The following is a 25,112-nucleotide window of genomic DNA, read 5'->3' as shown; positions in this document are numbered from 1 at the left end:
ACATATAAATATAAATTGAGGAAGTACACTTTATTTAGTATTATTTTTATACACTCTATCAAATGACCCTAAGAAAGTGATTTGAGCAACCCCACCCCCTAAGTAGCATTCACTCACTTTTAAGTTTCCTTCATGAATAAGAAATAAATTGACACAACTTCTACATGAAGAAAAGTTTTTTTCTTTTTTCTTTTGGTGTAAGTAATTTAATTTGTAACTTAAAACTTTTTAATTGCTCTTTAATATTGTAACCACTATTGAGCAATTAACATGATGACTTTTCTCATTCCTACTTATCTTTTGAGAGTGAAACCGAAACTTGGAAGAGAAGTATTTGTTGAAAATATGCAAATTATTATTTTTTAAATAAAAGAAACGTGCTTATTAATTTTTCTATTTATTTTTTATTTTTGGAAGGAGAGGTCATAAATTAAAGAAAAAAAAGTAAAGGGAAAAAGACAACAGAACGCGTTGTGAACATTAACACTAAATTGGTGAAAAGATAAAAAAAAAAAAGGTTAGAAATTGGTTACTTTTTAATTATATTTTTGAAAAATAATTACGTAATGAGTTTTCATTTGATTGATTTGAAATTTTATGACACTGGTTATATATGAAATAAAGGAACTAAAAAGTGATTATTTGTGAATTTTATTCGATAAAACTTGTACTCCTTGTCGGTGGGAGAAAATGCATATTACTTTAATTTCTCCTTTCCATTTTTTTTAAATTCTGATGGTGGTTTTGAAAAAAGAGAAAATACATTATTTCTGTTTTGGTCTTCTTTTTTTTTTTTTTTTTTTTAAAAAAAACTTTAATCTTTCTCTTCATTCATATTTCTTTTTAGCCAGAAGTGGCGTGTGTTTGAGTCGTTTTCTATTTTGATAGTGACACAAAACTTTATACTTTATAGTAATAGTTTTTCTAACAAATTATTAGGTTAATAATATTGTCTTTTTAAAAAAATAAAATTTTTGTCACTTTGAAAAAGGAAAAAGAGAACCCTCGAATCCGACAAGAAGTCACACATGGATTCCAACAAATGAAATTAGACACCAATAATTCACATAGTGAGTATAGGTGAAAAAAAAAGTTTTTTGTGTGATTGATTACAAGGGTACAATGTACTTGATCGATAAAACTTCTTATGCATTTGTCATGGGTTTAAGTCTTAAAAATAAAAAAGAGCTTAGTTTTATGATAGAAAATATTTCTCCACTAAATGAGTTGCAATAGTTTTAGTAAAAAAGCACTTTATGAAATTGAATTAGTAAATTTCAAATATTAAATAGTCGTAGTTGATAAAATGAAGATGAGATTTGACATAACTAATTAAGATGTTATTATATAATTAAAGATATCATAAATTCAAATTGAGATTTTTTTTTTTTTTTTATAGAAATACAATTTAAAATTACATATAATAGTCCTTTGTGGCTTGTCCCTTCTCTAAACCTCACGCACAACGTGAGTTTAATACACTATACACCTAGCTTTCCTTACCCGTACATAAATGTCAGTGTTATGCATATCGAAGGTTAAACCTATTCAATTTTATATTATACTTTATGAGATGATTAAAATTCCTTCATACTTAATGAGTTTTGGAAATAGAAAAAAAATTAAGTTAACTAATAAGAATCATGATGAAATAGTAAGTACTGCTTTATTTTTAACTATAGATATTTGGGTTCAAGTTTATTGGGATTAGTAATTGTCTTTGTTAGGAACATTCTTCTTCCAATGTAGCATTTTCTAGTGTGAATTTAAATTTAATCGCAATCCAATACAACGGAAAAGAAAAAATTAAGTTGGGCACAATCATTCTGTAGTCTTTTCTCAGCACTTCTCAGATCTCTCTTACAAAAACACCAACGGTAATATTTTCAGTATATAAATCCTCACTCTGTTTCTATACATTAACTTCCAATTCTTCTTTCATATATATAACCGTTTCTTATACAATTCCAGTAACTGAAGGAAACAAAAAATGTCTCTCAAATTCTCATTTTCTCTCCTTCTACTTTCCCTAATCTCCACCCTCTCTACCGCCCAATTCGGCGGTACTGGCTCTGCTCCCGGCGGCACTGGCACGACTCCCGGCGGCACTGGCACTACTCCGGGCGGCGCTGTCACTTCACCGGGCGGCGCTGTCACTTCTCCGAGCGGCGTTGGCTCTGCTCCTGGTGGAACTAGTGCTGCTCCAGCCGGCGGTACTGCTACCGGCGGAGGCGGAGGGGCGACGGTTGAGTTGTGGTGCGTGGCGAAGAACAACGCAGAGGATACTGCTCTTCAATCGGCACTTGATTGGGCTTGTGGGCCTGGAGGTGCTAATTGTGGGCCAATTCAGCCCGGTGGATCCTGTTATGACCCTAAAGATATACAGAAAACGGCGTCGTATGTGTTCAATGATTACTTTATTAAGCATGGTATGACTGAAGATGCTTGTAATTTTGATGACACTGCTGCTCTCATTTCTATAAATCCAAGTAAGTACTTCCACTTTTGCAACTTTTTATTTGCTTATTATAGTAGTAATTTGGTAACTTGAATTGTGATTTATATTGTTATTTATCTTTTTTCAGGCCATAATGGGTGTAAATTTCCATCCAGGTAACTGTTATCCCTTGTGCTAAAAGATCTGATTTTTTTTTTGCCTTAAATGATTCATGACAATAATAGATAATTTGGTAGTGAAATTGATCATTGAGCAAAAAAAAAAAAACTAAGTAGGAAATGAACTGTCTGATTTAGTATGTGCAGGGTTATGTGCTAATAGAAATTGCTAATATTCCCTCCGTTTCAATTGTTTGTCTTGTTTTGGCTATACAAAATTTATGAAAGTAAAAGACTTTCTAATTTTTGTGGTCTTAAAAGAGGGATTAAAGATATGCAGAATGTACCAAAATACTCATTAACATTGTGGTCGTAAATATGCCACATCAGGTCTCAACTCCCAGGTCTTGGGTCAAAAGTCGGGGTTGGATCTCGGGTCTTAGGTAGACCTCGATTGGGTTGGGGTTGGATCCTGGGTCTCGAGTCAGGGTCGTGGTTGGGTCCCAATTAGGTTCGGGGTCTTGAGTATTGAGTCCCGAATCAGGGTCTCTGATCCAAGATCAAGTTTCAGGTTAGAGTTGGGGTCTCGAGCATTGGGTCACTAATCAGGGTTGGAATCGGGTCCCTGGGTCAGGGTCGAATCTCTTGTCTGAGATTGGGGTTGAGGTTGGTCTCGGGTCCAGGATTGGAATCATGATCAAAGTCATGGTTGAGTCTCGGATGAGGTTCGGTATCAAAAGTATTGGGGTCAGGGATAGGAACCTGATATGGGGTTTTGCATCGGGTTTCTAGTCTGTCCCAGGTCTTAGCTAGGTTGAGTCTCGATCGGGGTCCAATATTGGGTCTTGTTTCAGGCCTCAATTGAGGTCGGGTCTTGGGTCCAGAGTCTGGGTCTCAGGTAAGAGTCGATGTCGAGGTAAGATCCCAGGTCAGGGTGGTTGGGTAGGGTTGGGTTCGGGTCGAGGTTAGGTCCAGGTCCCTCGTTGATTTCAGGTCTTAGTTCTTTGGTCCTAGGTTGGCGTTAGATCTCGTGTCTTGAGTTGCGTCTCGTGTCAAGGTTGGGGTCAATTCTTGATTTCGAAGACTTTCGGGTCGGGGTCGGGTCTCTTCACCCGGAACCTAGGTCTCAAGTCCCGATTTGGGTTCAAAGTCTCTTATTTTTTGGATTTTCTTTTAGTGGATTTGGTCTCTTTTCATTTTTTAGTATGCCAATATTGTTTAGATTAAGTGGGTCATAACCCAACTTGGTTTTTAGCCTAGTTTCGCTCAATCCAGTTTAACCCAAAGTAAATTTGGGCGGGGGGACATAACCCAATCCGCTTTTTAGTACAATCCATTTTAACCTATTCAATTTTAGTTTAACCTGCCCATTTTACACCCTACCTCATTCCGTAGCTTAGTTAGTAGTTAGGTTTGCTATGTGAATTCAATATCAAATTTTTTATTTTATTTCAGATGTTTATAATAATAGTGTTATGATCAAAGGTTGCACTTAAGATATGAAACAAGTTGAGCCGTGTCAATGAGCGTACATCTGAAGAGTCGACACTAATCAATTGATATTTCACTTTATTTGTAGCATTTCAATTTTCTTAATACATATATTGCATTTCAATTTTCTTATACATATATTTGTTATTCATACTTGTAAATATTTGTCTTGGCTAAACATGCTCATCAAAGCTCCAACTGACGTTGCAGCTTTTTTTGTGCATAAATCTATGTATTATTAAATCTAATGAGTTAAACTTGAGCGGCAGTAGAGTTTTTGTGTGGTAACTAATCACTTCTAAAATGGAAAATGGTATAGAATAAGAAATTATCAAAACAGAAACAGAAAGTGCTTTTGAATATGTTCAAGGATGCTCTGCTAGGGCCTAAGAAATTAGAAATTATGTTATGACAGAGAGTAACATGAGCGCCTTGTTTCGTTGGTTTTGTTTTATGAATCTTGTTGAATAGCATAACACACTACGTTACAAGATTGCCTCTATTGATTACTTTTAATGGAAAATGGAATATAATAAGAAATAATCAAGTCAGAAATGATTTTGAGTTTCATGTTCAAGGATTTCCTCTGAAGTTAGTGAAAAGAGAAAGAAAAGATTTGCAATATGGTTTAAGATCTGCAATATTCTATATAGGCCTTCTAAATTCGAAATTATGTTAGACATAGTAATTGATTCGACTTGTTTTATTGTTAATTTTGCTAGATAGAATCTGAAAGAATGTATTATCTTCTTCAATCCAGTTGAATAACATAAGACACTACACATACATCGTGAGTTTTATTCATATGATCTTTGGGGCATCCACACTTTTAATATGCCGAAGCCCCATTGGATTATTTGGTCTCGCACTTCTTTGGGTTTGAGTTAAACCCGAGGTCCATGTTCCTTATCAAAATTATCCATGTTATCTGTAGTTACTTCAGTCCATTATAGACTTCAGCTTTTGAGATAGTAATTTGTGCATCATTGTGCAGCAAGAATTCAAGTGGAAGTTCTAGTGGGTCGACGAATGGGGGATTAAGTCCATCCTCGGAAGATTTGAGTAGCGGCAGTTCTATTCTCAGGAGGTGGATGTATATCTTGATGGCGATCAATTTGCTGTTTGCAAGTCAGCTTATTTTCTGATGACTCAAGAATCTTAGTCTCGTTCCCACTGTATGTAGTATGTAGTATGTAGCGTAAGGCAATTTTGTTGAGAGCTCAAAAGCTCCAGGTATTTAATGTTGGTTCCACGCCCTCTCCAACATCGTAGAAGCCATAATCGAAGAAATATCATGACGATAATTCTTCTTGTTTGTTTATCAATCATGTTGGTATGTAATCTAACTTTAGAAATGCAACTGAAGTACTGAACTATCATTGTAAATCGAGCGTGCTGATTGAATTACTAGCTATTGTGGTTCTTCTTGGATTCATGGTGACTTGTTATTCCAATTGGATTGATGTATTAAGGTTGTGTGTTATGCAATGCAATCTCAGGTGCAGAGTTAGAGAGTCTGAAGGGGTTCATTCGAACTACTTTTGACCTAAAATTACATTATATATACAGAATCGAAAAATCTGTTGTTGCTAGTGGAACTCAATTTTTTTTTTTTTTTTTAAAGCTCTCTTAGATCTCTTATTTTCTTTGGGTTTCACAAAATTTGGCATTCAAAGAAAAGAAGCCTATGACCCTTCGGGTGGCCCCTAGTGGTTTGGGCTTGGGACTTCTATGTTGGAGGTCTCAAGTTCGAAACCCTGAAAGCAAGGGAAAGCCTTCTGGATCGAGTTCGTCATACTGGGCTTGTGGGTTACCTCTCCTGTGTGGTTTGCGAGTTATTGTATAAAAGTGGGGTTTTGTCTTGCGCACATACAAAAGGTTTCCCTTGTTGTAAAAAAAAAAAAAGGAAAGAAGAACATTCTCTATTTGTTTCAAATAAGGGTTGTTTTAGCTTATTTCCATTTATATTTTTAAAAAAAAATATAATATATAGTTTACTAAATTACTCCTATTTATTAGATATTTTTGAGAATTAAGCATTATTAAAAAGAAGTAATTCTTTAGTTTAAGGAAATAATTAAAAGCAATTACTATATTTTGTCTTGAATGTTTAAAGCAAATACTTATTTTTTGCTAAAACGACACTTATTTAAGAAAGTAAGTAAATAAATAAACAAAATAAAAGTCACCAACCGGAGCCTTCAAGGCTTTACTCGAAAATTGGATGGAAAAAAATTGGACGGAGATAAAAGACACTAATAATATGATTCTGATTCTGTGTTGATATTTACACTGAAATTTAAATAAATTAAAATTCGCGTCAAGAAATTCCACGTAAAAAAGATAAAACATCTTTAAAAAAGACAATTCGGTATATAAAGGAAGCTTAGCAAATGTGAAATCAAATGACTAGACATTATATTCTCTTTTCCTAAATGTCTGGCTTTGGAAAATAAAATGAACTGGCCAAGTTTGAACAAACTTAATTTATGGAATAAAATTTATAGTTGTAAAAGTCAATGGTTGATAAAATACGCAAAACATGTGCGACCAGTTCATATGTTAGATAATTAATTAAAATAAAAAAATGGAACAGCCTTACCTAATTCTTGGATTCTTTTTAATTAGTCAATGTGACTAATTATTGACTAATTATCACGTTCATATTTAGGTTACCAAATATCACAAACATTTTTTGGACTTTAGTATATATCATATAGACATCTTAATTAATCCAATATAGACCCTCTACTAATTAACTTCCTTTTGACCTAGTATTTAACTTATATCTATTGCCGGTATATTGGACTTTTACACTTAGTATATCACTTGTTACTAATTTTCGCAATGAATTCACGGTGAAAGTTTAGAAGTTTGAAATGCTAATTAAGTATATCATATAAATTGAGACAAAGAAAGTAACAAATTAAAATACGAGTTCGTAAAACACAATGGTAAAACACTTTGGCTGGAGTATTATCTACTTAATTTTGATTTTGAAAATTTCACAACAAATTCATTAAATATTCATAAAGAGATCGAAATTTCGAATATCTCATAAACTCTTGAAATATTCATAAGGTAAAAGAAAATTTGGCCAGAATGGTATTTTACCTTTTTGAACATTTTTACCCTTTTAACTTTAATACATTTTAACTAAAAAAATGGAAAAAAGATTAGTATATTTTAAAATAAAAAAGATATTATATACTTCTGAATTTTCTGGCCATTTAACATTACCCTATTCATAAAAAGATTAACCTAAATCATCATAGTTTGAGGAATACGTCACTTAACCGCCTAAAATTATGGAGATCAAGTCCAAATTATCCTAGCTCGAGAAATATGTCACTAACGACCCTCGAATCACAGAGAAACCTTATGAGAGACGAAACAAGAAAAAAAAAACAGATTTGTACCCATATTGATTTATCAATAAAATATTCTTATTTCTTCATTAAAAAAAATCTACTTAATTTTGACATAATTTGTGTGTGTACGTACAAGAAAGATATGGGAGAAAAATAAGAAATGAAAACACAATAGAGTTTCGAATTTGAACTAATAAACATCGTATAATTCATACCTAACTATTAATCATTGTCTTTCAAGATCATTAATTACATCCTCTTCAACACCACAAAATTGAACATGTAATCTTCTTGATGATTTTTCCATGCTAATCATCTTCCTAAACGAGCTTAATCTCGAACTTGATCCATTGATTTTAGCTGATGATGATGTTGAATCTTGTGCTAATCCACAATCTTCCACATTTGTCGAATCGCCACCCTGGATTGGTGGCGCTGAGGGCGTGGTAGGTCCTACCACGCCCTCACGTGGCTCCGGTTGTAACAACCGGGGCTCCGCCTCAGTCCGACAAATCGGGCACGTTGAATGTGACCCGAACCACTTGTCAATACACTCAGCATGAAAAACATGTTTGCAATTAGGCAAATTCCTAACCGTTTCTCCGTCTTCAAGAGCGCTCAAACAAACCGTGCACTCAATTGAATTATTTTGATTAATATCATTTTGTTTGAGAATAAATACCGGTAGCGAAGCTATGATGGACGGGTCTAGCCCCGTCTTTGGGGGCTCGACCTGTAGGGCTGAGCTGGTGATGATGCTGATGCGTTGAAGCTCCGCCCTATGTCTAGCCTGACGTCTGAGGACGTACCTCGCGTAAACATGGAGGAGAGTAACGAAGAAAATAACTATAGATAATGAAATTATGGCTGTTATCATGATCTTGCTATTAAGATCATATTTGTTTTTTCTATGAAAAAATGGAGGATCATCATCATCAAAACCCATGGTTGTTGTTGTGATGTGGTGGATTTTGTGAGAGTAAGGATGTTTATTTATTGGGTATTATAAGAGGTATTTAAAGGTAAGGTTGTCTTGGTTTGGTATAACTATGTGAAAATGAAAGAAAACAACTCATATACTAACTATCTTTTTTTTTTGTTTTTCTTCGTTTCCACTTGATGAGAGACTCGAATTATAGTTCTAAGTATGGAAAACTCTTGATATAGAAATTTTTTCACGAATAAATCCTATACAGCGTGAATCCAAATTAACTGAACTCTAATGTGGATATTGGACACGAGACATAGAATGAGAAACCAATAAGATGTAGAAGTACGTATTTTCAAAGTGATTGACTTGTTGAATATTGACCTTTATTTTCCATAATTTTGAATGTCCTCCGCTATTACAATTCTTTATACAAAAAAAAAAAATATGTGTAAATTGTAATGATGTACTTATTTATGATAGTACAAAACCTTTTTTTTTTTTAACCTCGGATAACCTGCAGCCGCTATAATTTCTGTCACAGTCTCTGCCCTTCGGGTGAGCACTTTGTGCGTACTGGGTAAACCCCTCACTACTCACCCAAAGGGCAGAGGCTGTGGCAGAGATTGTAGCGGCTGCGGGTTATCCGGGGTTCCAAAAAAAAAGAAAAGGTTTTTTACTATCATAAATGTGTACTGGGTAAAACCCCCACTGTGTAATAGCCTGCAAACCACACAGGGGATGTAAACCGCACTAGGCAAGCCCTATGCGACAGGCTTGACTCAGAAGGCATTGAGGGGGGATCAATCCCGGGTCATCCGTGTGGATAACCACCCTCCAAACCAACTGAGCCATCTCGAATGACCACAAAACCTATTCTATTCAAATTAAAAAAATGATTTCTTACTTCAACTTTGGATTTATTTTCCAAAAGACGATATAAAGTGATTATATACAATAACATTATAATTTAACAAATTACGTCAAGTTAAGGTTAAATATAATTGACTTGAAGATGCCCTCTCTCTCTCTGTATATATATATATAGAGCCGGAGCTAAGTGGGGGTTTATGGGTTCGGACGAACCCACTAGTTTTTTCATAGATCTTATATTTGTATTAAAAAATTAAATAAATATATATATATTAACTTGTGAACCTCCAAACTCCTAACTTCTGCTCTGCCAAACAATATATATATATATATATATATATATATATATATATATATATATATTACATGGTTAGCGTGCAGAAAATAAACTCAGTTTGATTTGACTTTTTTTCTTTTTGTAAAGTTATTTCATCTTAAATCCCGAGAATTAATAGCTAAGAGTTTAGAGGCATAGGCCATAGAGTGATGTAATGGCAATTTGCATTTAATATGTTGAAATAGACATGTAAGACCTTTCCTAATTTTGTCTAATGAGAATATATATATATATATATATATAAAAAAAAAACAATTCTATCTTAGGTGCCCATTAATGTTCCCTAGTAGTATCCATAAATCCCACAAATACGTTTTTGGGATGTGCGAATTCATATTAGTTGAAACATGTAAATTCGTATGAGTTGAGCTTTAATGTGAATTTCAAACATTAAGTAGGAAATAAAAATGCTAAATGTATATATTATTGTGGTTTATAAAGTATAACTCAAGTCGGTCGACTATTTGAACTATAATCTTATTGGTAAAAATTCAATTTTACACATTGTAATTTCCTTCGATCCTCGCACCGACCCTCCTATGGAAAAGTTAAATGCTTAAACGATACCGTTTATTTTATTTTATTATTAGAGAAAAGTCTAGTTGGTTGACTAAGCCAAATATTTGCCATTAACTACTTTTTGTTGATTTAAATTGTTGCGTACGTAAAGTAAATTTAGCGATGAGAAATTTTTACGAGCTGAAAAGGATAGGGAATATAGGAAGGAGAAAATTAAATGTAAATAGTGGTCCCACTAAAGAAATAATTTTATAGCCTATTTGACCAAATTTTTAAAAGGTAAAAAATATTTATCTTTTTCAGATGATGTTTAATTTGAAAAGTAAAGTATTTAATTGAACTTACGAAAGAAAATAAGTGATTTTTCCAAAATAGTAGAAGCTAAAAAGGTAATTTTTCGAAAAGTATGTTTAAGTAAATACATTTAAAAACACTTTTTAATTTTTAGATAGAAAAAAAAGTAATTATATTTTATTTTTAAAACTGACAAATATTTTGGACCAAATATTTATAATTACCGCAACAAATAAATTAGATGGCAGGGAGTATGAATTTACTCAATTAGTGTCCATTTGCACATATTTTTAGTTATAATATAATTCACATGTTACGTACCAAATCTAATTTCCCCTTTTAAAGGAAAAAAGAGCCACAACTTTCAAGTTTGACTTAAATGGTCAGATTTAATTTCTTGTAAGTAGGTGAGTAAATATATTATTAATGTTTGATATATTATCATCCTAAAATGAGTATCTTAATTAGAAACTAGAGTAATATTTAATTTTTCTTTATACTATTGATATAATGGACATAAGACAATCAAGAATTTGAAGTCTATAAATTTCTATAAAGACCTTAAGTTAATATATGATAGTAACTACGTCACTATCAAATATTAGTGAATTTTTAATACCTATACAAAATCTGATGTAAAACTATTGAATTTACGTGAATATATTTATTATATTATAACGTCCGTTGAATTTTTCTTGATTTCCAGATAAACTTCCTTACTTGGCACAAAATGTCAAAATCACAACAACTATCGTCTAAGTTCAACTTTGCATAAAATGACCAAGTAAGAAAAAATTGTCTTACATGACGTATACTATAGATATTTTCTCATGTTAACAACAAAACCTAATTATTAGCAAAATATATAAATATGTAGTTTTATTTCAATACGTTAAATCGTTTTTTAAAGATAAAGATTTTCCATTATAACAAGAAAATAGATAGCGTAACAAATTGGAAATAAAGAAATTTCCCAATTTTGAAATCATTTCTCAATTTGACCAGAAAAATATTATAAAAAAAGGATTCGTCTTCACATTATGAACTTGTATTTCACGTTGGCAGCAATATTTGGTTACTAATTAACTACAAAGTCATAGCACTAGACTTTTCAACAAATATGAACCAAAATTTTCAATCAACTTTATAACAAGACTTTCTTTATTAATCCCCCACAAAGTTCTCAAATTCGAGTAATGGGAGACCTTCGGTAATTAGTGGCGGACCCAGAAATTTTACCAAGTGAGTTCAACATATAAAAAAAAAATGAAGCAGTATTAAATGTTGTGGGTGGGAATCGTACCCGCGTGCATTAGTCAAATTGTAACTTCTTTGCCGCTGGGCTACATGTTACTATTGCAACAAGGTAGGGCCGCCCCTGTCGATAATAGTAGAGCTCCAATGCAGCTATCAAATATCAGATTGAAATTTTAAAAAAAATCCTGCAAACGTCTCTAGTTGGTACAAATTAAAATATTTTTTGTTAGGAGCACTTTACCTTTACTATGAAACTTTTTGACATTAATTGGACCCTAATATAGATGTCGAACACTGTATTAACAAAAAAAATCCCTACAAATTAAAGGGTTCTCAATTTCTTGGTATTTTGATGTTTGAATAATTCAGAGAAGCACACATTTCAAGAATTTTGATGTTTGAGTACAAATTCATTAGTTTTTGCTTATATTTTCGCAAAATTGAAGGGTATATCAGACCCTTTTCCCTTTAAGTAAATATTAAATACTTGAAAATATATGATTATAAGCCATGTTATTAAATTGTATTAAATTTAGATCGTTGTAAGAGTACACATACTCTCAATTCTGAATTAAATTATATGCCTCTGGAAAAAAGTTTGGACTTGCAGAATTAGTGAAAGAAATTATACAATTGAGTAAACATATTTATATTTTTAACGAAAGATTTAGTTAGATTTTTATGTTGGTATAAAATATAAAGAACTTCTATTATAGTTTGCATGATATATGTACTTAAATGGAAAAATATAATCAGTGAAAATTTATATAATTAATCAATCTCAATTTATTTGAGACGGAGACGTATAATTATTATAACTTTACCTTAGGCCTTGGGGTAGCTACATAGAGGTGATGTGTGATGTAATGATTGATTAGTATTCAATGATTTATTTAGCATGATCACCTAAAAGCTATGATATGTGGTAAATACTTCATTTTTAAATTAAAAAAAAAAAAACTGAATTAGTGTCCTAAAAAATAATCTTCTTTGGTAGAGAGCATTTAATCCTCAAATAAGACTTTATGATAGCAACCCAAATTAATTGACCTTAAAATAAATATCTAACAATAGGATGAGATAAGCGATATTTTGTTCAAAGAAATGAAAATGTATCGTCCAAAGTGACAGTTCCAAATAGGACACCTTTTGCTGTTAACTCTTTTGTTTAATTGTTTTATTCAAAATTGCTATTGTTCGAAATATTAGTAGTTTAATTGGTTGACTATCTGAGCTTCCATCTTATTAGTGAAAGTTTGATTCTCCATATTAATCCCCTTCCCATCTCACCTTCTCCTAACCCCAGTTTTATTTTATTTTATTTTATTATTTTTAAAAAAAAGCTATTTTCAATATAAAACTCGAAAAGGAGTAAGAATGTCCTTTAACGTATAAGAAATGACTCAAAATACACTCCTTCAACTTATTGAATAAAGAATGTTCTTAACGTATTAATTAGAAAGAGTGAAGTGATAAAAACACACCTAAACAATCTTAATTTTTTTGAGTTCCACACATAAATTAATAAGTGATAGTTTATGTATGAAACTCACACTTCTTATAATTTAGATATAAAACTAAAAAAAAGAAGTCAGTTTTGATGTATTTTTAAACTTTACTCAATCAGAAATGACTCAAAAATATCTCCTTTCACCAATCGGACCAAATTTGCAATAAGAACCCCATATACTAACTCACCTAATTCAGCCTAATCCTCACTTTATACCTCCTAATTACACTTCATGCTTGGCAACATGGATCTAAAAGTTTTTAGTTATTTTATGGAAATATTACAGTCTTTAAATGTACTTTTTTTATATTACTACTTATAACAGTTTAATTACAAGTATCGACATATTAGTTTTAAACTATAATTTAATTTATTTGATTTAATTAATTAGTTATTATTTTTATAATTACTTTACAATTAATAAGTAAGAGAAATAAGATAATCAATTGTCATTATCTCTTACACCATTTTAGGGATAACATTAATAGAGAATCAATTGCCATTATCTCTTACACCATTTTAGAGAAATTTTTTTTCCAGTTTTCACACCCCCACCCCCACGTTCCTCTTTTACATAGAACTAATTTTTTCTCTCTCACCATCTTCATTAAAAAAGAAAATCAGCAGAACTCACGATTGAGCCCCATGGATGTGGAAGGAAAAAAATAAGATAACATACTTTCTTTTCTGTATGAATTTTTTGTTATGTTTGATAATTGGAAGAAGCGAATGCTTACTTGTGTCCCACTAGAAGTGGGTCTGTATTTGTTTTAAAATTAGCACATCGTTTTAAAATTATATGTGCAGGAAAGAATGTCAGATATGAATTCTGATTTTTTCTTTCTATTCTTTTGTTCTCTATCAACTCTTTTGTTGTCGGTAGCAGGCAGCTCGAGAAGAGGCGTTGGCCAAGGTTTCTGCTCTTGAACTAGAGATAAGTGTTGCAATGCCAACAAATAATGAAATTCCGGTAAAAGATGCTTCTTCTCAGTCGAAGATTAGTCAAGCAAAGAAAATAGTTAGTCATGCAAATCAAAAGGGAAAAAAGAGGAAGGTGAAAATTGTAGAAGCGACTCATTCTATTTCGGATTTGAATTCAGATTTCGTAAGTGAGATTAAAAAGAAAAAAAGAAAAAAGCAACAAATGTCGAAATTGGTCAGTCTTCAAAACCAATCAACAAGAAGAACAACAAGGAAGGAGGATTCAGAAATCCCAATTTCAAAAAAAGGCAAAAAAGTGGTTAGGATAAGTATTTTATTTAATTTATTTTTGAATTATTCAATTTAGTATTTTTTTGTTTATGATTATTGTTGTTACGAAACTTATATTGATGTGAAAACTGTACGAAATTTGAATAATATTTGTATGAATCTGACACTAATATATGATATATGAATATTGTATGAAATGTGATGGAATGTTGGCATTCAACTGGTATGAAGTGTTATTTGATATTGGTATGAAATTGGTTTGACATCAATAACTCAATTAGTTGATTTTAGTGTCGTTTGTTAAATGCCACAATGCACATGAAATCTGGTATGATGTTTGAATAATATTTGTGTGAATTTTTTTTCAAATATGGTATACTGTTTTATTAAAATTTATGTACATGAATATGGAATGAAACATGAATAATATTGGTCTGAACTGAATTTTATATATAGTGTATGGATGTTGATATGAAATTGATTTAATTTTTGTATAAATTATGTGAAATAATTAATTTATAACTACTTATAAAATGAAGTTGGTATCGGAATGAAACATGAATATTGTTGGTAAGCTAGCAAATTCATTTGAGATCTCAATTACATGTTTTTTTTCAATTTTTCCAATGGGATATCAATTTGATACCAAGTGTACACCAATTGGGTACAAATTAATTAGTTTTAGGTTGACTAATTTAATTGAAATCTCAATTACATGTTTTATTCAATTTTTTCAATGGGATATCAGTTCGATACCAAGTGTACACCAATTGGGTATAAATTAACTAGTTTTAGGTTGACTAATTTAGTTGAAATCTCAATTACATGTTTTATTCAATTTTTCCAATTGGATATCAATTAGATACCAAATGTATATCAATTGGGTATAAAATTAACTAGTTTTAGGTTGTCTAATTCGGTTGAAATCTCAATTACATGCCCTTTTTTTATTTTTCCAATGGGATATCAATTCGATACCAAATGTATACAAATTAGATACAACATTAACTAGTTTTAGGTTGGCTACTTCAGTTGAAATCTCAATTACAAGTTTTTTTTTTCAATTTTATCGCTGGGACATCAGTTGGATACCAAATGTATACCAATTTCATACTAAGATTTGAATTTTCAGTTGATATCAATTGCATACCATCATTATCTAGTTTTTTTACTATACATTTGAAAAACAATTAATACACAAATGATTAACTAGTACACATAATAGATGTTCTGAAATTATAATTCATTACCTTAAAAGACAAAATAAATCAAAACATGAGTTTGTCACATTAAAACAACCAAAACAAAATAAAAATAAATATGTCTTTCTTTTCCAGCAAGGTAATTTGAACATGTCTTCTTGTTGTGTCCCTCCCGACGACATGTACTGCACATAACCTTAGACCTCCTGCATTTCACATAAGCAAATCCTTTCCAACGTTCATGTTGTGGTCTCCCTACAATTCTTTTTGAACCAGACGACAATAATTTATGCTCCGACACTTTTTGAATTGCATATTTTCTTGTTCCGTCATAAATTATTGTATTAGTATTACAGGATACAAAAGTACAAAAATCTTTACAAAACTATATATAATATGATAATACGCACTGAAACAATATCTTTTTGTATCAATTTCTGCTCCGACACTTTTTGAATTGCATATTTTCCTGTTCCATCATAAATTGATTGTAATAACAACAAAATTATACACGCTCGTCATTATTTTTTCATACAAATATCATTCAGACAGTATACTACAAAACAAATTTCATACAAAAAATAATATTTCACATTTCATACTCATTTCATACACATTTCATACAACAATCATCATTCATACCAATTTTATACATTTTTCATACCAAATAATTCATTACTCTCACACAAATTTATACACAAATGACAAAACATATATAATCAATAAAATTTCAAATTTCATACCAAATTAAAACACTTTTCATACATTTCTTCAAAAATCTAAATAACTTTTTTACACATTAGTGAACACACTTTCATACCAATTTCATTGCATTTATACTACCAAATTCATTCAACATTTTACACTTAATTTATATTTTTGAAAAAAGAAAACAGTAATCAATATTACAATTTTACTATACCTACTAAATCTACAACGATAAAACTATTTATATTTTATACATTTATACTCAAATCTTTCATATATTGCGCCTATTTCTCACGAAATCATGGTTTTGACAGTATACAAATTAATCAAACAACAAAAAAAAAAGAAACTTACCAAAACGTATTATGAACAAAATTAACAAAAACGTATTATGAACAAAAATTAACAAAAATGAATTTTGACCAATCACTAAACAATAATAAATACTAACATGAAGGATCCCATCTTCCACCATGTTTAATTAATATTGATACGTAGTTGTCCATCACAACAAAATCAAGATTTTTCAAAGAAAAAAAAGCTTCAATTACTCGACAGTGAAAAGATTTTTGGCAGAAAATTGAAGAGAGAGAGAAACGTTGAACAAAAAAAAAGAGGATAAAATCAATTTTTTTAATTAAGTTTAACTAATTTGAGTGAATTAAGGAAACTAAATATTCTTAATAAGTTTGAATTCCTTAATTCGTGCTAATTAGTAATTACCTACACTCAATTCAAATTAAATTAACACCCCTATTTTTGTTTTTTGCCTTTTTGCCTTCAAAAATGTTTTTTTTTTGTTTTTTTTTTAAAAATAAATGTTTTCAATTATTAAAAACAACATTTTTTTTTAATAAATTGTTAGAACCTGAAATTTTTAATGTTACAACTTGAAAGTTTAAATGTACTGCTATAACTTGAAAATATTAATATAATATATGTCATATATGAAATTTTCACTTATTTTATTCCTTAGTGGGCTTTTGGGCCTTGTGAGAGAATCTTACAAACTTGCCAAGCTGGTCTATTTTTCAATATATATATATATATATTGAATTCTGAAGTTTGGGATTTTACTCTCTTCATCCTTCAATTTGGATATAACTTGAATTATAATATATGTATACTTAGTGTATAATATACACATACTGACTAACAACTATAAATATGTTTGAACAAGCGGCCCAATGTGTGTATGTCCTTTCCCTGGGCTTTACATTTATTTATGGGGAAATTTCATATATGGTAAACAGATTTAAGGAAATAATGCTTTATAATTATAGTTTATCTACTTTCGCTTTATGGGTATAATTTAATTTGCTATGCAATATTAAATTTGTATATAACGTTTTTTCTGTTTATGATTTATACAAATTTTGTTTTTTAATAAATTGATACATGAGCGCTAAATATGGTAACATAAAATTTACCTAATCCCATGATTCAAGCTAATAGTTTTAAATTAAATATTTTTTCATAAAAGAGTTCTATAACGATACAAACACCATAACAATTGTTTTCCTCATACTACTGATGCGAGATTAAACAAAACAAAAAATCTAGTTAATCAATATTCTTGTATATTCAATGGGTAAGGATTTCTTTCAATGAAACTTCATGTTTTGAATGACAAAAAAGAATATTATTGATTTGTATAGTACATAATTGAAATTTTCATATACGAATTTTGGTTGTTTTGTATCTATTCGAATTGTTGGTTGAACAAATTATATGAAATTGTTCGTTGTTAATCAAATTTTTTATCGTTTGTATATATGGCATATGTATATATGAATTGTATATGTATCGGCAAAAAGGTCGTGCTTTGTTTTCATTAACCTGTATGATTTATATTTTGTTAAGATTTGTATATTGTTTTTGTTATATATATATGTAATTGTATAAAAGTCTATGTATAAATGGAAGTAATTGTATAAATATTTTGTATATGTATAACTCTGTCAGTATACAAGTGTTTTGATTTGTATATGTATATTGATCATTTATTTATGAATATGTATAAATAGGGTTAAATTGATTTTGTATAATGCTATGGTTTACTTTGATTATATATACAAATAATGATATGGTTTACTTTGATTATATATACAAATAATGATATGGTTTACTTTGTATAATGCTTAATCTTAGGCCTTCATTCAACCATTTCCAAAAGGCTGTATACAATGATGTTATACTTTGACGAACTACTTGAAAAGTATAAAATATTGATATTAATTTAATGTATATATTATACAAATACATTTAAAAAATGAAAAATTGTTAATTACCAGAATCAGATCCAAATGATGTCATGTATAACAAAGTATTGCAGGATTCAGACTTGGCTCAATATGATCCGATAATTCCGCTTAAGATTCGTTGATGATTGTTTTCGGATTTGAATCAACCATAAACATCTGCAATGAAACTTCATGTTTTGAGAAAAAAATAAACATAATGCAGCAATATACAAACGAAAAAAAAAGACATGATTTAGGTGGTTACCTGCAAAAGTGAAAACACGGTTAGGAGGGAGAGAGCGAAATTCAAAATAAAAGTGAGTGAGTGAATTTAGGAGAAAGTTAGGGGAATAGAGAGAAGAGAAATAAAAATTGATTTGTATAAACGTTTATACAACGGAAGAGAAGCGTGATTTAATTCGGTATACAAATAATAGGTGGATCCCATATTTAATGGCAAAATTTATAAAACTGTATTCATTCAAAGTAATTAAATTAAACTATACCCACATTGAATAATAACATAGTAATGTTTGATATCAAGACATAATACTTGATGGGAAAATTACGCTGTTAAGTAAACTTATACTACTTAATTACTCATCATAGTTATAGTTTGCTATAATTACTATTCGCGACTAACATTATATATACATTAATTACGTGGGAAGACTTCGAGTTTGTATAATTAACCACGTTTGAATATGTATAATTCGCTAGAATATACAAATACATATGTCTAATATACAATTATCTAACCAATATACATATACAAGTCACCTCTCTCCCTCTCTCGCTCACCTCTCTCTTTCCTCTCCCAATCTCGCTTGCCATATATACAAATGCATATGTATAATATACAATTATCTAACTGATATACATATACAATTCACCTATCTCCCACTCTCTTCCCTCTCTCGCTCGCCTCTCTCCTTCCTCTCCCAATCTCGCTCGCCTCTCTCCTCCCTCTCCCAATTTCGCTTGCCTCTCTCCTCCCTCTCTCAATCTCTCTTGCCATATATACAAATACATATGTATAGCATACAATTATCTAACTGATATACATATACAATTCACCTCTCTCCCACTCTTTGCCCTCTCTCGCTCACCTCTCTCCTCTCTCTCCCAGTCTCGCTCGCCTCTGTCCTCCCTATGACATGTAGTTACAAATTGTACTTATCAAACTATAGCTATGGAGAGTGATTAGGCTATTTTTGAGTGGCTATATGTGAAAGTTCCCCATACTTTAAAGGGAAATTATAGAAATATCAATAGTTTAAAAGTTAATTACTTAGATACACTTTAGTTTGTAATATTATGAATTTGATAAGATTTTGGTGCGTCCATATACGTTCAGATACGTGTATTTCAGGATACATGAGGTCAAATTTTGGTGTATTTTTATTTTTTTTGGAGAAACTACATAATTAGACATACTTCACTATCATATATATTGTTATTAACTATACTTTCAAGCTAGAGTCTATTTGAGTAATAAGCTCCTAAACTAGTGAAATTTATGCAAGTTTTCCTAATATTTTCTAGATACATGTATACCTTACCTTCAAAATAAATACAAAACGACTCAATCAACTAACAAAGAAATTAGATCATAAAAAGGCATGAGAAAAATTAAGCACAAAGTTGTCGCAATGGTTTTTTTCTATGAGGACAATCGGACTGATTTCTCAAATAGTCTCGACTAATAGTTACTATTTTCTCTGAAAATTACCTTTCTTTTTTTATTTCACTTTGTTTCAACAAAGAGAATGACTTTATGATACAATATAATTTCCAATAAAGATCGTTTAAGTAACCACCGTTGAGTTTAAGCAGAAGTACATCTAGAATTTTTAGAACATGGTGCACCACTGAAAAGGGGAAAATAATAGATGAAGTATTGATGTGAGAATTGATCCACATTTCTCTAGTAAATAACTCAACATTCAATTAAATGCTCTTTTGGAGCATGGTTATTAACAAACAATATATATATATATATAAAAATTGTGGAGAAATCATGAATTCACGTGCATCATAATTTGGGTCTAAATCCGCTGTTGAACCTAAGTATATGAATATCTTGAAAACGGGGAAGTATTTTAATGTGTAATTAGAATCTGTTATGCTAAGTGGTTGGAAAGTAAAACACTTATTAAGAAGTAATTAATAAAAGACCGAATATTCTCCCTAGTTTGAGGACAATTATAGATTATTTAAACACTACACAAGTTAGGTTATAGCTAAATCAGCCTAACCTTTTTTTTAAATTGCTACAAAAAATAATTTTATACAACTTATTACTGTATGTGTTAATATTCAAAGTACAACTAGGGACAATATGTATTACTAAATTTAAAAGCAGAAAAAACTTTGTCCCTTGTGAATGATGCCAAATTAAGCAAATCCATTTAATTACTAACCATTTTAATCCCTTTTTTGTCAGGTTTTAGACTGACCACATTTAGCAAAAATAGTAAGTACTAATAATTGAATCCAACATGTGCAATTGCATAAATTATTAGCGTATTGATAAGTGGTTACTATGTGAAATTAAATTACCAGTACTATTGCCTCTGAAAAATTAAATATTGATAAAATCATGAGTAATAAATGTTGCACATTCAATGATAAATTCATATATAGGGTCTTATATTGCAAAAGCAACATACATACACACCTCCTTCGAGATGGCTCAATTGATTTGTGGATGATCTGGAATTGATCCCCCTCAATATTTTTTGAGTCGAGCATGTCGTATAGGGCTGGCCTAATGCAGTTTACTACAATTATGTGTGTGGTTTGCTAAGTGTGTTTCTTACTGAGTTCTCCTAATAATTTTGGAAGCATAGGTACACCTAGTTGTTCTTATGTTTACTCTTTTGCTTTGAATCAATTAATTGTATAAAGTTAGGGAGCCTAACTAATTAATTACTTGATGTCAACGAGACGTTAGACACTCTATCCCCCTATTATCCATGTTTTATCATATAGGATTTTAATATACAGTTTGGGGTCAACATATAAATATATTAAGCCCCATCTATGATAATGAAATTCATAATTCAAAGAAAAAGTACATCTTTCAAAGATTTTGAGATAATTATTTAGTGACAATAATATAATTGTCGTTATATTATATTTAACGTATGAATATTTTTAATTAGCACTTTATATAAATGTTACTAATGATTTTAACGATTCTGAATGCAATGGTATCAGTTTATGTAGAACTTTACCAAATTAGAGTCATAGGAGTCTTTATAACATGGTTTGAAAATTTGAAAAAAAAAAGGAGTACTTGAAGTTGAATATGAAAAAGGGTATTTGGAAGTTAATTATTGTAGTATTAATTACTAGCATATATACTTTTAACCATAACATATTCAGACGTGTAATTCCACAAATAGAATCTGAAAAGGATATTGTGTACACATATTTTATCCTTACATACATTGTGAAGATAGAGAAGAAATAATAGAATTTAAGTATCCAATAACATTACTTAACCAATTCAAACAAAAATAGGTGAAAGATATGCCAAATCCAAACAAGGCTTTAGCACCATAACATAATAGACAAAATCCTGAAATATTAAGATAAGAAATACAATTACATCTTTGAAATTACTTTGACCATGTTCCAGCTCTATCAAATAATGCACATTTGATCTTCAGAGCTGACTACTTAATCAACCTGAAAAATCATAACAAACAAATGAACTCAAGAATATTAATTAAGATAGAAAATATTGAGACATAATTTAGTTATATATTTTAAAGTATAGTACTCTTTATGATAGTTCAACTATTTTTTAGTTAAGTTTGACACAATTCAACATGATAGTCGCAAGGGTAAATACAACTATATAGTTCCAGATATGGATTAACAATGGCAAATGTAACTATTTAGTTCCATATTTATCAGAACTCATACTTGCGACGATGAAATATAAACTTATGTATAAAAATTTATTCAAATTAAATTCCAACAAATGACCAAGCAAATACTCTCATTCTTTTGCATAGGCCTGAACTCATAATCATAATTTAGAAAAATACAGCGGATTCAATGCTTAAAAACTTAAAAGTTGAATTCAAAGTGCTTAAATCCTAGATCGACAACTAGAAAACAAGAAATTGTTTTCGTCTGTGATATATATAATTAAATAATTAAAATTGTGCTTTCTCTAGCAACTAAATTTTTAGATAAGATTATCACATGAGTACCGTTCTAAATAATTTTAGTTAACATTAACACAATTCAACACAGTATTAGCAAAAAGGGCTAATACAACTATATAGTTATAAGCTCATCTGAACTCATACTTACGATTTTGGAATATAAAGTACTTACATATAAAAAAAAATTATTCAAATTAAATTCCAACAAATAACCAAACAAAAATCTCATTCTTTTGCATAGCTAGACCTGAACTCATAATTTAGAAAAATACAACGGATTCAATACTTAAAAAAAAAACTTAAAAGCTGAACTCATAAAACTTAAATCCAAGATCGATAACAACGGATTTCCATATGTGATATAACTAAAGAATTAAACTTGTACGTTCTGTAACAACTAATTTTTTTAGATGAGATAGTCATAGTACGGTTCAACTAAAAAATCACAACTAACCTTTTAATGGTGAGCATCAGGAGAAGCAGAGGAATGATGTTCATGATGTTCACCATGGATCCTAGCTGGTACTTGAAAATCAGTAGTGAAATGTCTGCTATTATTGCTAATTTCTACCTGATTATGAATTAAACCATTCATTAATGGTCTTTCTTCCCAATTAGCATGATGATTAATCAAATGTGAAAAATTGGACTGAAGGGGTTCCCTTTGAGTAAATGCAGTAGCATTTTGAGTGAAAAATGTTTGTGGTAATAAATTCCAACTAGCCATCCTTGGATAATTTGCTTCAAAATTTTGATTTGAGAAAAGGGTAGAATGGTCATCATCATGATGACTAGAAGTTGAATCCCTATGAAAAGTTGTGTGAAGAGATAAGCCAAGATCTTCGTTCTGTAACGAAGATCTTGGCATTATCTCATGTGGGTAGTTTTGGAAATTCATAAGCGAAGTTCCCGAATTCATAGGGAAAAATGATTTCATAGTATCACCAAGTGATTGTTGTGCTTCTCCTCCTCCGCCTCCTCCTCCTTGCATCATGTAGGAATTAGAAGAATTAACCTGACTCGGATTATTTTCTTCTAATTCCCTCTGAAGCTGATACTCCGGTTGTTGCTCCAATACCACAGCATCAGGTTCGTTAGTACTACTTGGAATCTGATTCGGATTCCAAGGAGGCAACTCATCTAACTTGTCAATAGCATTTTTCGCCTTTTTGATGAGCCAATCCACCGCCTTACTAGGCCGGTCATAACCCAATCGGTCCTGAACATCGTAAAATTGAATTGCTGTATGAGCAGCTAACCGGACCCTCCGGTCTCTCGGTCCTTTTGCCGTATAAACTTTACTATGCCGGTCTTTTCTACCGGTAGACCGGAGAATATGACCTCCTTCAACTTGCACTATCTCTCCTCCTCCCGTTGCTCTCTTCATTATAAATCTTTCAACATAGTAATACTCTCAGATGAATATTTAGATTCAGACGAAGTCACAATTTTCTTCTTATCATAAATAACACTACAGGCTTTATAATAAGATCTGAAAATTAACTCTGCTAGTGCTGCAGCTGACGCTGATCCCGAGGAACACTGACAACGTACGCTACAAATCCCATTGGCCCAATGAAATTTCTTTGTCCCAAATCTCAAATATCAAAGAGAAAAAAATTACTACTAACAATAAAAGAAAACCTAATTAAATTTGAAATTTTTGGAATTGTTTTGGCAATATTGAAAGTAGTATATATCTAGTTTAGGCTTTAGCTTTAAGCTAGGGTTAACAAAAAAAAAATTATTACTTTTTGAAGAAAAATGAAATTATAAGAATGAAAATACAATGAATGTAGTTATAGAGAAGGACTTATCTTTTCTGGCCTTTCATGGTCATTGGAGTAGTACTGATTTAGACAGTTACTGCACGTCAACTTTATATTTTATTTTTTTTAAAATTATTTTTGCATTATGCTTCCATCAGTATCATTCTATTTCTTTCAAGTTGGAATTGTGTGAAAGGAAAAAAAAAACGTCATATATAAACATATGTTCATGTTTTGTTTGAAAGGTGTGTAATGTGTTCGGTACGATGAAAAATATATTATTTTTTTTGTGTTCGATACCTAAAAAAAGAATTATTGTAAAATTATTTATAGTATATGATTTAGACAAAAAGCATTGGAGGTGAGGATTACGGGGGCGGGGGTGTGTTGGAGGGTAACATTTGTGGAATTTGTTTTCCTTCGTAACGAGCACACCCTAAAGCCATGTACATTTTTTAGAATTGGGCAATCTCCCGTACTTGTTAAAGGGAAGAATGCGGTTAAGGTTAGTAGCTAGTGTTGCGTTTGGTTAAGGGTAGAGCTATCATATTAGACATATTAATAACTATAGGTTTAACGCATGGGGATTCGAGGGATCGGAGTCAGAGAGGCGTAAGGTGTTCATTCGAAGTTTTTGGTAAATAATTTTATATATATA

General features: G+C 30.8%; 3 protein-coding genes across 3 annotated transcripts; 1 reads left to right on the top strand and 2 right to left on the bottom strand.

The window, feature by feature from the left end:
- Nucleotides 1-1,958: 1,958 nt before the first annotated feature.
- Nucleotides 1,959-5,401, top strand: LOC125817658 (PLASMODESMATA CALLOSE-BINDING PROTEIN 5-like). The gene is made up of 3 exons (XM_049497220.1): nucleotides 1,959-2,489; nucleotides 2,586-2,613; nucleotides 5,042-5,401. Exons 1-3 carry the CDS (start codon nucleotides 1,991-1,993, stop codon nucleotides 5,190-5,192), a joined length of 678 nt encoding a protein of 225 aa, XP_049353177.1. The 5' UTR covers nucleotides 1,959-1,990; the 3' UTR covers nucleotides 5,193-5,401.
- Nucleotides 5,402-7,536: 2,135 nt separating this feature from the next.
- LOC125817654 (RING-H2 finger protein ATL40-like) lies at nucleotides 7,537-8,481 on the bottom strand. Its single transcript, XM_049497216.1, has one exon. It carries the CDS (start codon nucleotides 8,362-8,364, stop codon nucleotides 7,645-7,647), a length of 720 nt encoding a protein of 239 aa, XP_049353173.1. The 5' UTR covers nucleotides 8,365-8,481; the 3' UTR covers nucleotides 7,537-7,644.
- A 13,520-nt stretch (nucleotides 8,482-22,001) lies between these two features.
- Nucleotides 22,002-24,465, bottom strand: LOC125817612 (transcription factor TCP4-like). The gene is made up of 2 exons (XM_049497161.1): nucleotides 23,140-24,465; nucleotides 22,002-22,197 (listed from the first exon to the last, which is right to left on the bottom strand). The coding sequence occupies exon 1, from the start codon at nucleotides 24,070-24,072 to the stop codon at nucleotides 23,143-23,145; it is 930 nt and encodes a 309-aa protein (XP_049353118.1). The 5' UTR covers nucleotides 24,073-24,465; the 3' UTR covers nucleotides 22,002-22,197; nucleotides 23,140-23,142.
- Nucleotides 24,466-25,112: the final 647 nt, after the last annotated feature.

The sequence above is a fragment of the Solanum verrucosum genome, unplaced genomic scaffold (genome assembly GCF_900185275.1).
Source record: "Solanum verrucosum unplaced genomic scaffold, falcon-dt-bn FXZP01000280.1, whole genome shotgun sequence".
NCBI lineage: Eukaryota > Viridiplantae > Streptophyta > Magnoliopsida > Solanales > Solanaceae > Solanum > Solanum verrucosum.
This window is presented reverse-complemented; position numbering and strand designations above follow the sequence as displayed.

What these genes read in the sequence shown, in the direction of transcription:
- LOC125817658 (XM_049497220.1), top strand. Translation starts at nt 1,991, where the DNA reads ATGTCTCTCAAATTCTCATTTTCTCTCCTTCTACTTTCCCTAATCTCC. An exon ending in TCTCATTTCTATAAATCCAA is followed by an intron (nt 2,490 to 2,585) that starts GTAAGTACTTCC and finishes ATCTTTTTTCAG; the next exon opens with GCCATAATGGGTGTAAATTT. An exon ending in GGGTGTAAATTTCCATCCAG is followed by an intron (nt 2,614 to 5,041) that starts GTAACTGTTATC and finishes ATCATTGTGCAG; the next exon opens with CAAGAATTCAAGTGGAAGTT.
- LOC125817654 (XM_049497216.1), bottom strand. Translation starts at nt 8,364, where the DNA reads ATGGGTTTTGATGATGATGATCCTCCATTTTTTCATAGAAAAAACAAA.
- LOC125817612 (XM_049497161.1), bottom strand. Translation starts at nt 24,072, where the DNA reads ATGAAGAGAGCAACGGGAGGAGGAGAGATAGTGCAAGTTGAAGGAGGT.